The sequence below is a fragment of the Homarus americanus genome, unplaced genomic scaffold (assembly GCF_018991925.1).
Source record: "Homarus americanus isolate GMGI-L3 unplaced genomic scaffold, GMGI_Hamer_2.0 scaffold42515, whole genome shotgun sequence".
Taxonomy (NCBI): domain Eukaryota; kingdom Metazoa; phylum Arthropoda; class Malacostraca; order Decapoda; family Nephropidae; genus Homarus; species Homarus americanus.
The window spans coordinates 1,301-17,119 of record NW_024755949.1 but is presented as its reverse complement, the minus strand read 5'-3'; the positions used below and the strand labels follow the sequence as shown (position 1 = coordinate 17,119).

The window sequence follows — 15,819 nt, the reverse complement described above, 5'->3', positions numbered from 1 at the left end:
TTACGGATAAAGGGTTGCCAACCTGTAGCTGGGACTGGGATGTTCCTATAGCGATCAGTTCGTGCTCATATGGGCTGGATGCGGTTGTGGTGTCGAACAGCAATTCTCGGACGAGGGATCTCGGGTGCTAGTAGGAGCTGGTGTCAAGGATGGTGCAGAGCTTCTCACCAAATTTGCAGATGAGATCGTGGTGATGGTCAGTGTGTTGAGCGCTTCTTGATATGTGGAGTAGGAAGGGGAGAGAATTATCTTGCATGCCCTCTGTTGCACTTTTTCTAGGTGTTTACATTGTGTGGCATTTAGGGAGGAAGACCAGGTAGGGGAGGCATAGGTGAGCTTGGGAAGTATGAATGTTGAGTAAACACTGAGGATCTTGGGCGCAGGATCTCCGAGGGACTTGAGTCGGCGGAGGAGGTGGAGACGGAAATTGGAGGATTTGACAACTTCATTGATGTGTGGTTTCCAATTTAGTTTGTCATCTATGGTGATGTGTGTGTGTGTGTGTGTGTGTGTGTGTGTGTGTGTGTGTGTGTGTGTTTTACTCCTTCAACAATTCATAGGCAGCTTCATTACCCTCCTTCAGGTCTTGGACGAACGAGAGTACCACCTGCGACCAGCTGACCACCCTGGCTACCAGCTAAGTGTTGAACCTGTCTACCAGTTGAATACAGAAACAATGAACCAGCTGAGGGTTGAACCAGTTGACCAGCTGTGGAGACATGTCATTTGTACTACGAGGCAACATGAACAACACACCACTTTCATGTAGGTTGTGAGTACTGTTGATATTACTATCAAGTGACACAGTTTACCTTTACAGTGGTCCCTCGGTTAACAAACTCAATTCCTTCCAGAGGGTCGTTCGTTAACCGAAAATTTTGTTAACCGAAACCATTGTTTCAATGGGATATTGGGTAATTGGTTCCAGCTCACAGAAAATATATACAAAGTAGAGCCAAAAATGCATAAAGTCAGAAATACTCCTAAAATTCCCCTAAATTGCCCTTAAATCAATATACAGTCATGCGCCGGTTAACGTCCGATCACATATACGTCCGTGCCCCCCCCCCAAAAAAAAAAAAAATTCCGTGACGCCTGCTGGACCATCACTCCACGACCCCCTGACGGAGATACGATGATCCTCCCCATACTGGTCAGATATTATGTGTTAAAGGAATATGCTTCCTTCTTTAGGCTCTTTTTAAGCATTTGCCTACAGGTGAAATGTTAACCTACATCTATTGAGGATAAAATCTTTCACCTACAAATTGACAATAACACATTTGCTGTAATTGGGTTTGCAATTTCAAATTCTGTGGCATTACTAAGAATAACGAAGTCTCTGGTGCACTCTAAGATTAAGAGAGAAAACAGAGGACTCAGGCATCCTGATGTGAGAGAAAACGGACTCGTATGATGGGGGAGCAAATAAAAAAAGCATAGCTACATGTTTTGTGGACTACAGTATTAAGCGTACCCTTTTCATCACTTTGTAATAAACCTAGCCATGCCTATGTGTATTTATGATATTTACCATAGCATTATACAGTATATATATTTAGTGGGTTTAAATGGTTGTAAAATGGGAAACTTGGGGTTGGGTCTTGGGTGCCTGGAACCAATTACAATAAATCCCATAGGTTCTGTACTTTCGTTATCGGCGGGATCCCAATTAGGCGCGATAACCAAGGGATGACTGTACTGTACTGTATATACTTGTGACACTGGCCAGTTGCTTCTGGTGTTATGGTACAGGGGTACCAAGTGACAGCACTAGGACCCACTTCCTCTATCAAGGAATAAACAATTAAAATTTAAATTGAAAAAAAAAATCAAATAATGGGACCTAGTGAACCTAAATGGACCTAGAGCGGGCACAGTCACGTATGCATCGCGTATTCTTATAGATTGTGCTGCCAGGCGTACGTTATCTAGTGAATTTAGTCAATATTGTACAGTAACAATGGACCTAAGTGCAAACCTGTATTGTACATGTACTAAATGATTACCGTACTAAAATTGTTATGTCTATTGCAAATATAGCTTGTTTATACAGGTACAAGTATTCAAATAAATTACTATCTTACAAGAATACAAGCTATGTAAGTTATATTCACTCAGGTCGTTTGGGTGGCAAATTATGAGAAGAACTTAGTCACTCTTAACTAATGATAAATAAACACCCAGGCAGGCCTTCAGCGCCAACTGTCAAATCTTATCTCAAATAAATAAAGACACTCTGTCACCTCACCTCACGCTCGGCTGGCTACTTCCCTCCCTGTGTTCCCAGACAAAAGATTGGTGATTTCTTTATGTTTATTTTATATAATATCTCAGACTAAAGTTAGGATAATATTATTTGCATTGCTGAAATCCTTGCAAGACAGCCAATAATTTGAATATAAACGTCATATATTTTGTTCAAGAGATAAAAATTGTTGTACATTAGTGTACAGTACTGCAGTATATTTTATAAAAAAGTTTTTCAACTGTATTTTTGGGTAGATTTACATAGATTTCTTCATTTATTTTCATCCATTTACATGCACACACCATACTAAAAGAAACGTAATAGAAATAAATGACCTTAGTGCAAAGCTGGAGTGCACATGTACTAATTTGATTACGGTACTAAAATTGTTTTGTCTAGTGCAAATTATAGCATGTTTATATTCAAATTAATCAGTATGTTACAAGAATCCCAGCAATGTTAATTATATTCATCCAGGTCATTTCACTGGCTTTTTATAAGAGAGAAGCTTAGTCACTTAAGAACTGATAAATATACATGCGTTAGACCTGGGCCGGTGCCAACTGTCAAACGTACTACCTCCCCTCCCCCCATGCCCCCTCGCTCGCTCCCTCCTTCCCTCCCTCCCTCCCTCTCCCGCAACTGCCCGGCGTTGCTGGAATCCTTGTAAAACAGTGAATAATTTTAATATAAACGTCATGTATTTTGCACAAGATATAAAAATTAATCACCTGTATCACATTACAGTAGTGATTTAAGAGTAAAAGTGTACAGTGACCCCTCGTTTAACGAACGCCTCGGTTAACGAAATTTCGGTTAACGAACTGCCTTCAATTCGGTTAACGAACAAAAATTCGGTTAACAAATTTCTTACGAACCGACCTCAACATGTTTTCGCTTGCACTGACCGGGCAACCAGCTTTAGTATCAGTCCGCCAATACATTAATCGGTTCTAGGGCTTAAATTCCTTACTATTTTAGTAAATATCAAGAAGTTTATACTATTCAATAATTTTAAAAGTTTAACATTCAATTTTTTAGTCATTTTAACAATTATTGAACATAATTGAAGGTAAAGTGACTAGTTTAATGCGCGGCATCCAGCCTCTTAACACAGCAAACAGGCGTTAGTCTCTCTCTGTTTTCACTGGAGGTAACATCTTGCTTGAGACTCTCTTCAACTAAACGCTTTTTTTCTGTGTTTCCAAGCAAATTATTGGTCATTTTTAAATATATTTTACATATTGACAATATATAATGCAGTGCAGTGTTGATTTAAAGAAAATAATCTTGAATTACACCAAGAGAACTAAAATTTTATGGGTGAAATGGTGCCATGGGGTGACTTCTCTTCCACCCCAATGACTTCTCTTCTTCCTTCTCCACCCCCATTCTAATTCCCATCATCATCATCATCCAGGAGCCTTCTACATACACACCTCAAAGTAAGTGAACTTTTCTACCATTTTTGTTTAATTTAGGAAATTTTCGGTGAGCTGGAACCAATTACCCAAAAAACCCATTGAAACAATGGTTTCGGTTAACGAACTTTTCGGTTAACGAACGACCTTCTGGAACTGATTGAGTTCATTAAACAAGGGGTCACTGTATATGTACGTATATAGTATTCCACATACACGTAAGTATAAATACAAAGTTTCTGTGATGATCGGACAACGTCCATTTCGGTTAACGTCATGTTTCCAAGAATGCATCTAGGACGTTAACCGGCGCATGACTGCATATACAGTAAAACCCCGATTTATGCGGTTTTGCTTTACGCGATTCTACATTTACGTTCTACTTCACCAGAACCAGAATTTCATTTTACGCGGTGCATCTACTCATATACGCGGTCGCTCAGTCATCAAAACATTACCGAGTTCTTCACCTGCCACCCACCACAGCCGGCCCAATTCAGTGATAGTGAGGATATGGACTTATATGGACTTTGAGGGGTTTGACAAAGAGGCCCTGCAAGCCTTTGTGGTGGATAGTGATACAAGTGATACAGGTGAGGGCCAATAATCTGCCCTCTACCTCGGAACCAACCCCCCATCCCCGTCTGCCCAGCCATCTTTTCTACTAATGTAAGTGTTAAAAAACCTAATATTATTGATATTTCTCTTAATTATTAATTGTGTGTGCATACCATCATAAAATTAAGATGTTATTTTCACTACAACATAGGTATTGTGTCTGAAAAAGTGGAGTTTGGGGGTCGGGCCAGTCTCTATTGGAATTAATCCCATATGTTCTGTTATTCCATTTACGCGGTGTTCATTTTATGCAGTACCCCGAGGGTTCAATCGGGGCAAATCACTGTAGGTGCTGCGGATCTAGGTATATGCTGATAACCAAAGGAAAGAAGAAAACACGGTGCGTTGTTTAATTATCTTCAGGGGTGAGTACAGTCTGTACTCACCCCTGAAGATGTGAATTACAAGCTTTGGGAACTCGTGTTTCTTCCATGTGTTATCAGCATGTAAAGTACCCACTTAGCGGTCAATTGAACCCAGAGGGTCCGTGTTAAGTGAAAACCGCTATGAATAACAGAACATATGGGATTAATCCAATAGAACCCAGCCCGACCCCCAAACTCCACTTTTGACGACAAATATCTATGTTGTAGTAAAATAACATCTTAATTTATGATGGTACATGCACACAATTAATACTTAAGAGAAATAGAGAAATACAGTCACAAGTTAATGTCCATTCAAATAATGGACTCAACTCCCTCCCCTCTTCTCACACTACACTCACTGGCTCTTCCTCTGAGAAATTTTTGGGGAAAACCAGGTATAGTAATAAATAATTCCTCAAACTAAAGTTAGGATAATATAATTGACATTGCTGGATTCCTTGTAAGACCAGGAATATTTTGAATATAAATGTCATATATTTTTCACAAAGATAACATATTTACTCAGAATAAACTTTACATCTAAAATTTGTATGTCTAATGCAAAATCTATGATGTTTATATTCAAATGATCAGCAAATTGTAAGAATTCCAGCAATGTAAATTATATTCTGGCGGATAATTTGTATGAATTTTATGAGCTAAACAAATATCTTCAGTTAATAAAAAAAAAATATTCTTCGACACTATCTGTCAATCAAGTACCCCACCTTGCCTTTCCCCCTCTTCCAACGTGGTCAGTCAACCCTCCCCCACCCCCACCAATCCTCCATTCAAGAGTTTTTAACATTTAGTATTAAATAATACCTCAGATTAAAGTTAGGATAATATAATTGACATTGCTGGATTCCTTGAGACCAGGAATATTTTGAATATAAATGTCATATATTTTGGACAAAAGATAACATAATTACCTAGGAAAAATTTTTATCTAAAAATTGTATGTTTAATACAAAATATATGTTGTTTATATTCAAATGATCACCAAATTATAAAATTCCAGCAATGTAAATTATATTCTGACGAGTAATTTGTGAATTTTATGAGCTAAAACAAATATCTTCAGTTAATAAAAAAAAATAATTCTTCACGGGGTAACAGATGGTCGGTCGGTCGGTCCCTCCTCCCCCACCCCCCCCACCAACCGTCCCAGGAGATGTGTGGGATAACCACTAAATTTTAATAAATAATACCTCAAACTAAAGTTAGGATAATATAATTGACATTGCTGGATTCCTTGTAAGACCAGGAATATTTTGAATATAAATGTCATATATTTTGCACAAAGATAACATAATTACCTAGAGAACAATTTTTATCTAAAATTGTATGTTTAATGCAAAATATATATTTGTTTATATCAAAATAATCACCAAATTATAAGAATTCCAGCAATGTAAATTATATTCTGGCTAAATAATTTGTATGAATTTTATGAGCTAAAACAGGCAGTCAGGCAGGGTGGCGGTGGGGGTGGTGCGAATCTAAAAATAGCTCAGGCGGACACTCACCGCGTATATGATGAAAATGCCGCGTTAAGTGAAAGTTCAGCTTTGGCAAGGCACAGCGTATATCACAGCGTTAAGTAGCGCGTTAAGCGAGTAATACTGTATATATATATATATATATATATATATATATATATATATATATATATATATATATATATATATATATATATATATATATATATATATATATATATATATATATATATATATATATATATATATACATACATACATACATATACATACATACATACATACATACATACATACATACATACATACATACATACATACACATACATACATACATACATACATACATACATACATACATACATACATACATACATACATACATACATACATACATACATACATACACATACATACATACATACATACATACATACATACATACATACATACATACATACATACATACATACATACATACATACATACATACATACATACATACATACATACATACATACATACATACATACATACATACATACATACATACATACATACATACATACATACACATACATACATACATACATACATACATACATACATATACATACATACATACATACATACATACATACATACATACATACATACATACATACATACATATGTAGTACCCATTTACGTGGTCAATTGAACCCCACAGGGTACCGGCGAAAGTGAACAACAGAACATATTGGATTAATTCCAATAGAGACTGGCCGAACCCCAAACTCCACTTTTTCCGACATAATACCTATGTTGTAGTAAAAATAACATCTAAATTTTATGATGGTATGCTCACACAATTAATATTTAAGAGAAATACAGTCGCCAGGTTAATGTCCATTCAAATAATGGACTCAAATCCCCCCCTCTTCCCAGCTCACTAGCTCCTACCTCTCTGATTAATGTTTGGGTGACTCTAGAATTTTAACGTTTAGTAATAAATAATACCTCAGACTAAAGTTAGGATAATATAATTGACATTTCTGGATTCCTTGCAGGTCAGGGAGTATTTTGAATGTAAACTTCATATATTTTGCACAAAGATAAAATATTTGCTTTGTTAACCAAATTATTACTTTAGATCTAAAATTTGTAGGCTATGTCCAGCAAAATCCATGATGTTTATATTCAAAATGATCATCATATTAGTCCAGCGACACTATCTGTCAATCAAAGTACCCCACCTTGCCTCCCCCCTTCCTCACACTCATGCCAGCTGGGTCGGTCGGTCCCAATCCTCCCCCCCCACCCCCCACCTTCCCTCCCTACCAGATAAATGTGTGGGTGAAAACTCTAGATTTTAACATTTAGTAATACATAATACCTCAGACTAAAGTTAGGATAATATAATTGACATTTCTGGATTCCTTGCAGGTCAGGGAATATTTTGAATGTAAACTTCATATATTTTGCACAAAAGATAAAATATTTGCTTTGTGTAAACCAAATTATTACAGTAGATCTAAAATTTGTATGTCTAATGCAAAATCCATGATGTTTATATTCAAAATGATCATCATATTGTAAGAATTCCAGCAATGTAAATTATATTCTGGCCGGGTAATTTGTATGAATTTTATGAGCTAAAACATATATCTTCAGTAAATAAACAAAGAAATATTCTTCAAGGACACTGTCTGTCAATCAAAATACTCCGCCCTAGCTGGGTCGGTCCCTCCCTCCCTCCCTACCAGAGAAGCGATTGGGAGAAAATAGTATATTTACATTTTTAGTAATAAATAATAACTCAGACTAAAGTTAGGATAATATAATTGACATTTCTGGATTCCTTACAGGTCAGGGAATATTTTGAATGTAAACTTCATATATTCTGCACAAAGGATAAAATTTTTGCTTTGTGCAAACCAAATTATTACATAAGATCTAAAATTTGTATGTCTAATGCAAAATCCATGATGTTTATATTCAAAATTATCATCATATTGTAAGAATTCCAGCAATGAAAATTATATTCTGGCCGGGTAATTTGTATGAATTTTATGAGCTAAATAAAAAAATAAAATAAAAATTACAGTTGTACCCCACTTAACGCGGTCAATAGAACCCAGAGGGTCCCGCGCTAAGTGAAATCCGCGTTAAGTGAACAACAGAACATATGGGATTAATTCCAATAGAACCCAGCCCGACCCCCAAACTCCACTTTTTGACGACAAATAACTATGTTGTAGTAAAAATTCTATCTTAACTTTATGGTGGCATGAAAAACAAGTAATATTGAAGAGGTTAGGTTAGGAAAGATAAAGGTTAACATAGGAAAAATAAAGAATAGGTTACAAAACGAAAATTTTTGCGGAACACTTACGGTAGTAGAAGAGATGGGTCGGCATACGGGGATGGAGGCTGGTTCCGAGGCAGAGGGCAGATTACTGCCCCTCAGGTGAATCACCATTACTAGGTGAATCACCATTACTAGGTGAATCACCATTACTAGGTGAATCACCATTACTAGGTGAATCACCATTACTAGGTGAATCAATATCACTGTCACTTACAGTTGTCATGGCTTCCCTGACAAATCCCTCAAAATCAACTTCACTCTCACTATCACTGGCTTGGACTGGCTGTGGTGGGTTGCGGGCGAAGAACTCGGTTATGCTTTTCTGACGGCTGGTGTTGATGTTGTCGTGATACACCTTGATGTACGGCTCCATAGCCTGCACCAGTCGGGTATGGAAGACGTCATGGCGTTCATCGTCATTGTCGCGGGAAACGATGGACTTAATTTTTTCTGTAAACTCTATGAGACACTTAATATCACTATGACTTAAACTAGGTTCTTCGGAGAATGACGCACCTTCTTCCTCCTCTTCACTGGCGGGTTCTTCTTCCAACATCTCGTCGGCAGTCACTTCAGGATCTCTGATCACCTCCATGATGTCTTCGTTGGTGGTCTCGGAGAAGCCTTCAGCTGTAATACTGAGCGCAGCTTCTCTGGCAAGGTCCACTGCTACTGCAACAGTCTGAACCTGACCAGTCACAGGTTCACTCCTCCTCTCACCTGGTATGCCATGCAACACATGTCTCCATGCGTGACGAATCGTAGCAATAGACAGCAGATCCCATGCCTCCACCAAGAAGTCTACAGCTTGTTTGACGTTAAACTTCTTCCAAAATTGTTTGACGAGAAGTTCTTGAGTCGCCGCCTCTTGTTCCTTGTCCTCGTCGCTTTTACTCTCGCTGTCGGTGTCACCCAGCTTACGCAACTCATCCTTGGTGTTGGTAGAGTCGTTCAGGAGCTTGAACTTCTTTGCAGAGTACGCAGCTTTCACATTGCAGATCAACTCCTGGTCCATAGGCTGGATTAATGACGTAGTGTTGGGAGGAAGGAAGACCACTTTTACGTTGGGGTGACGATCCATAAGTAGGGGCGAGTGTCCTGGTGCGTTGTCAAGGAGCAACAAAATATTGAATGAAACATTCTGTTGCTCGCAGAATTTCTGCACGTCAGGAACAAAACAGTTGTCAAACCAGAAGAGGGACAGAGAAGAGGACATCCACGCCTTACGTGCGGTTAGCCAGTGGACATTAAGCTTGTTCATGTCCATATTCTTGTAGGCGTGCGGCTTGCGGGCTTTGTGAATCACCGATAACTTTGGTTTACAGGTACCGGAGGCATTGGTGGTAAACAGGACGGTGATGCGTTCCTTCTGCATCTTCCGGCCCCTTACCTTGCTCGCAGACTGGACAACGAAGGTCTTGGAAGGTAACTTTTTCCAGAAAAGACCAGATTCGTCCATGTTAAACACCTGGTCGTCACTGTACTGTCCTTCCTCCATAATCTCACGTAAAAACGGAGGAAAATCTCTAGCCGCCGCACGGTCAGCACTCGCTTCCTCACCACCAATGTTGATGTTGCTGACCTTGTTCCTCTTCTTAAACCTATGCAGCCAACCAGAGGAAGCATTGAAGGGTTTGGGCTCTGCAATTCCCAGTTTACGTGTCACTGCTGCGTATAGCTCACGTGCGTACTCCTGCACTGAGCGCGTGTCCACCGCCATGTTGCGTCGCGCCTGACGCACCAAATAACTCACCAGCAAAGTTTCCACTTTTGCCAGCACCCTGTTCTGGCAATACCTGATAGATGAAGCACCTGCAGACTTTGTGATCTTCATGTGGTCTTTGATCTTGGCTGCATTTTTCTTGATTGTACGAATCGTAGATTCGTTGACGCCATGCTGGCGCGCGAGATCAACTTGGCGTCTTCCTTTCTCCAAATCTTGAACAATTTGGTACTTCACCTCGTAGCTTAATGAACGTCGTGTCTTCTTTGGTTTAGTGCCGCTGGGTCCAGGTGAGGAAAGGTCTCTCTCTGGGGGCGGTGGTGGTCCGGCGGAAGCCATTTTACGGAACAATGGATGCGCGTTAACCCGGGGTGGCCTTGAGGGATGAAACTGCCGCGGCTAGGTCAAGCGTCGTCTCTCCTCCCTCCCTCCCTCCCCGGGGTAGTCACGTCATAATACTTTAAGCCAATTACAGCTAGCAGCAGAGGGGGGTAGGGCTGCATGGCCAATCACAGTCCGAGACGTCATATGACGTCAGTGATAACGCAACAAAGACACACACTGCGCAACCTTACCGCGCCGCTTGCCCAAGCGGAGGGAGGAGGAGGGAGAGGCAGGCAGGGCGGGCGGGCGGGTGGCGCGTGGCGCGTGGGCAAAATCTAAAAATAGCATCCGAGCCGGACACTCACCGCGTATATGTAGAAAAAATCCGCGTTAAGTGAAAGTTCAGCTTTGGCAAGGCACCGCGTATATGCGAAAACGCGTTAAGTGAAACCGCGTTAGGCGGGGTAAAACTGTATACTTCACCGCGTATATGAGTAGATGCACCGCGGAAAGTGAAAGTCTGGTTCTGGCAACGTACCTTTTAAATGAGAATTGCGGAAAGTGAAACCGTGTAAAGCGGGGTAATACTGTATACTCTTACTCTTAAATCACTACTGTAATGTGATACAGGTGATCAATTTTATCTCTTGTGTAAAATATATGACGTTTATATTCAAATTATTAGCTGTCTTGCAAGGATTCCAGCAATGCAAATTATATTTTCCTAACTTTAGTCTAAGATATTATATAAGATAAACACTTTCAAGCCTAATGAAAACACCAAACTTTTGTCTGGGAAGGTGGGGGTAGGGAGGGAGGGAGGGAGCGAACGAGTGAGTGTGGGAAGAGGGGGGGAGCAGGAGGTGAGGTGTATTTTGATTGACAGATAGTGCGTCTGGTGAAGTATTTAATTTGTTTATTTACTTGAGTTTTTGTTTTTAGCTCAGAAAATTCATAAAAATAACCGGGCAGAATATAATTTACATTGCTGGAATTCTTATAAGATAGTGACTAATTTGAATATAAACAAGCTAAAATTTGCATTAGACATACAAATTTTAGATCTAATTTAAGAATTTTATTAGAGAGCAAAAATTTTATCTTTTGTGCAAAATATATGATGTTTATATTCAAATTATTCGCTGTCTTGCAAGGATCCCAACAATACAAATTATATTCTCCTAACTTTATTCTGAGACATTACCGTATATAAGATTACAGCCTATTGTATAACCAGCAACCTTCGCTGGGAGGATGGGGGGGGGGGAAGGAGGGGTGATTGTGACATGTTTGACAGTTAGTGCCGAGGTCTGGTGAAGTATAAATTTGTTTATTTATGTCCTTTAGATTGCGTATTTGGTTTTTGCTTATACAATTTCATAGACGTGACCGGGAAGAATATAATTTACATTGCTGGAATACTTATAAGATAGTGATTAATTTGAATGTAAACATGCCCTAGGTTGCACTAGACAAAAATTTTAGTAATCATTTTGTACATTATTCTGATTACATGTACAGTGGTCCCTCAGTTAACGAGCACCTCGGTTAACGAGATTTCGGTGAACGAGTTACCTTCCATAAGATTCTTAACTTCGGTTAATGAGCAATCCCTCGATTAATGAGTTTCTTACGAGCCGACCTGAAATTGTTTTCGCTTGCATTTGGTGGTCCACCAGCTGTAGTATTAGTCCGCCAATACAGTAATCGGTTCTAGGGCTTAAATTCCTTACCATTTTAACAAATATCAAGAAGGTTATACTATTCAATAATTTTAAAAGTTTAATATTAAATTTTTTAGTAATTTTAACAATTATTGAACATAATTGAAGGTAATGAAACTAGTTTTGTGCGCGTCATCCAGCCTCTCAACACACCATACAGGCGTCAGTCTTTGTGTCTTTTCAGTGGAGGTAACATCTTGCTTGAGACTCTCTTCAACTAAATGCTTTTTTCTGTGTTTGCAAGCAAATTATTGGTCATTTTGAAATTTATTTTAAATATTGACAATATATAATGCAGTGCAGTGTTGATTTAAAGAAAATAATCTTGAATTACACAAAGAGAACTAAAATTTTATGGGTGAAATGGGGTGACTTCTCTTCCACCCCAATGCCTTCTCTTCTCCCTTCTCCTCCACCCCCATTCTAATTCCCATCATCATCATCATCATCATCCAGGAGCCTTCTACATACACACCTCAAAGTAAGAGTACTTTTCTACCTTTTATGTTGAATTTAGGCAATTTTCAGTGAGCCGGAACCAATTATCCAAAAACCCATTGAAACAATGGTTTCGGTTAACGAGTTTTTCGGTTAACGAGCAACCTTCTAGAAAGGATTGTGCTCGTTAACCGAGGGACCACTGTACAGTTCACCTTTGCCCTTAGGACAGTGTGTGCATGTAAATGAGTTTCAATAAATGAATAAAGTTACATATATCGAGCCAAAAATAATAGTTGAAAAACTTTATGTAGACAGCTTGGATAGCTAAATTTTAGAATGACCAATAATTTTAATACTGTATAAAAAATGCGCAAATATTAAAGAGCACATTTTTCTTGATATTTCCTCCATTGGAAATTAATGTAAATATAGAAGAGATTACTGAATTGGCTGAGTACCTCCTGAGCTTATCAGCTGATGTTCAAAACAAAACGTGATTTTCGTAAGGATTTCTTTAATCAAATTTTTTTCGTTAACCGAATTGAAAATTGTTATGGATGGTAATTCGTTAACCGAAATTTCGTTAACCGAGGCGTTATTTAACCGAGGGACCACTGTATATGCGATTACTTACAACACACCTTGTTAACCAGTTGTTGGCTTGGTGATTAAAGTTGTGTTATGGCAGCTCAGATACACTAATGCAAAAACAAAATCTCCATATTCATTTTACAAAGTGTCAATAAATCATGAACAAATTACAAAACTATGGAGGATTTTAGTCTCATTCTTCTTGTATATTGTTACCAATGAACACTAATCCCATCCACTTCTCTCCACCAATATTCTTCCCTCAATTTACTAGAAGCTATATAATTAACAGAAGTAAATTATATAGCTATCAATTAAGTGACAGTTTACTTACTATACTTATTTACATAGAAATAATAATTATAATATGACCTAGACACAGGTCAGAACTTAACATAAGTACTCTTACTGAATAATCACACAAGAACAAGGTTAAAAATTAAGTAAACTCTTATAAGAATGTTAGAAGGTCTATTTGCACCAAGAACCACGTATGTAAAGATAATGATTCACTTAAATTCTAGTAAGACTCCCATGTATTTGCCAACAGTATCATATACATACACAGGTTAGGGGAGTTCTTAGAAATCACATATTTCACACAGATATAACTAAGGCTGGGACAAGACCCCTAAGACAAAGGAGTAAGGACTTAGTGTATAAGATGAGCCGATATGTAGGTTGGACACAGGAAGGCCTTGTAGGTAGACCCAGCAGAGACAATAGTACTGGGGAGGTGACCCGTCGACCAAAAAGGGTGTTTTTATAGTAAACTAGGAAGGTAGGAGAGCAAATGCTGCTGCTGGGCTGAACAGCGGTTTATAAAACCTCATATGGGTGGAGTTTGTGGATGACGTGACGGTCAATCGTGATTTATGATTGGTGGAATTTGCACCAAGTACTGTAACATCTGGCAAAGGGGGGCGAGAAAAGCAGGTAAGCGTCAATGGAGGTAGACGTCAGAATGGCGGCCGGCGGTCATTTCCCACGAGCAGGTTCATGTGGTACAGGTATTAGAATTTTCACGAGTGATATGATTGAGGCTATCTGAATACGTGACAATGTCTATGTTAATTTCACAGATTTAAGCCTGTGCTTGGAAGATTTGGTGCAATACAATATCTCCTGACCTCTGCCTTGCTGTCGGACATACTCACTCTGATTATGCCTGGCAGCACGATGGAAATGCACTTTGGACATGAGGTGAGCAGATGCATCTTTGTCTTGTAACCTTAAGATAATACTGTGTTCATCATCTGGTGAATTAAAATAAATTTTTGTTGTTACTCTAAGAGAAAATCACATTTTCAAATAACAGTAAACAAAGCAAACAAGTTTTATCAGTTACTGTATATTGTTTGTTGTTAATGTGCATAAAGTGAGAGAAAGAAGTAGCAAGTCTATAGTACACAGTGTAAGGTGTCTCCCTTCAGGAGGGAAGTGCCCTGGATGTGGTGAGGCTGCCCAGAGGGGATGTAGTCCTGATACACAAGACAAGGGGGCGGGCCCTCTTCCTCACCTGGCAGATCCTGGATGCCCAAGTCAGAGTAACTGATCATTACCCAGGTCGTGAGGCTCACTGGATCCTCCAGCTCATAGAGGAGGACACAGAAAAGGTCACGGAGGAAGATATGGAGGAGGTAAACAAAATGAGTGGCATGGAGGAGGAGATGATGATGGGTACAAAGGAATTAACAAAAGCTGTGACTCGAGGAAATGCCATCAGGTAAGAGTGAGGGGCAATGTGATGGACTGCAAGAAGTAACAAGTGTCAGATCACAATTTAAATTCTATAAAAATAATAACTTAATGTTGTTCTGAAATTCATTCAAAGGACATCTGTGAGGAGTTGCTTGAAGACACCACTGTCATGTTTTATTTGTAATTACAGTATTCCCTTATCCGAAATCCTTGGGGCTAGATGTGTTTCAGATTTCGGAATTTTTCGGATTTCGGAATGGTTAGTTTTTTTTTTTTTTTTTTTACACTTGTATTAGCCCACTCGGGCACAAGTCACTGACCCACATCGGGGCCTAGGGGGCGAAAATGTAACAATAATAATAATAATTCATAGTAAATAAAATAATACTGTAATGATAACAATAATAATAATAGTAATAATAATAATAATTCATAGTAAATAAAATAATAATGATAACAACAATAATAATAATGACTAATAGTAATAATAATAATAGTAATAATAATAATAATTCATAGGTCTAGGTCGGGTTTCTCACTTTTTTTTTCATTTTTGTATTTCTTTATATCAGTGGTGTCAAACTCAAAACCTTTCGTGGGCCAATTCTTATTTTAGTTACCCTCTTCAGGGCCAACACAAGTAGGTACTATATCACATATTTACAGGATTGAAGTTTACAGCTTCACATATTGCCTTACCTGGCTTACCAGCAATGCCTCATTTGGGTCTGATCTTAAGTACCTAAAATTCACTTTACTAAATAAACATGATTATATCTATTTCTGTAAAGATTTGACAATGATA

General features: G+C 38.6%; 1 protein-coding gene across 1 annotated transcript; it reads left to right on the top strand.

Moving 5' to 3' along the window:
• The first annotated feature begins 567 nt into the window (after positions 1-567).
• On the top strand, positions 568-15,300 carry LOC121856699. Its single transcript, XM_042352390.1, has 3 exons — positions 568-765; positions 14,396-14,516; positions 14,747-15,300. Exons 1-3 carry the CDS (start codon positions 677-679, stop codon positions 15,041-15,043), a joined length of 507 nt encoding a protein of 168 aa, XP_042208324.1. The 5' UTR covers positions 568-676; the 3' UTR covers positions 15,044-15,300.
• Positions 15,301-15,819: the final 519 nt, after the last annotated feature.

Bases quoted from the DNA above. Each gene is read 5' to 3' on its own strand.
- LOC121856699 (XM_042352390.1), top strand. From the start codon at position 677: ATGAACCAGCTGAGGGTTGAACCAGTTGACCAGCTGTGGAGACATGTC. The intron at 766-14,395 runs GTAGGTTGTGAG...TTAATTTCACAG, and splicing joins GAACAACACACCACTTTCAT to ATTTAAGCCTGTGCTTGGAA. The intron at 14,517-14,746 runs GTGAGCAGATGC...GTCTCCCTTCAG, and splicing joins AAATGCACTTTGGACATGAG to GAGGGAAGTGCCCTGGATGT.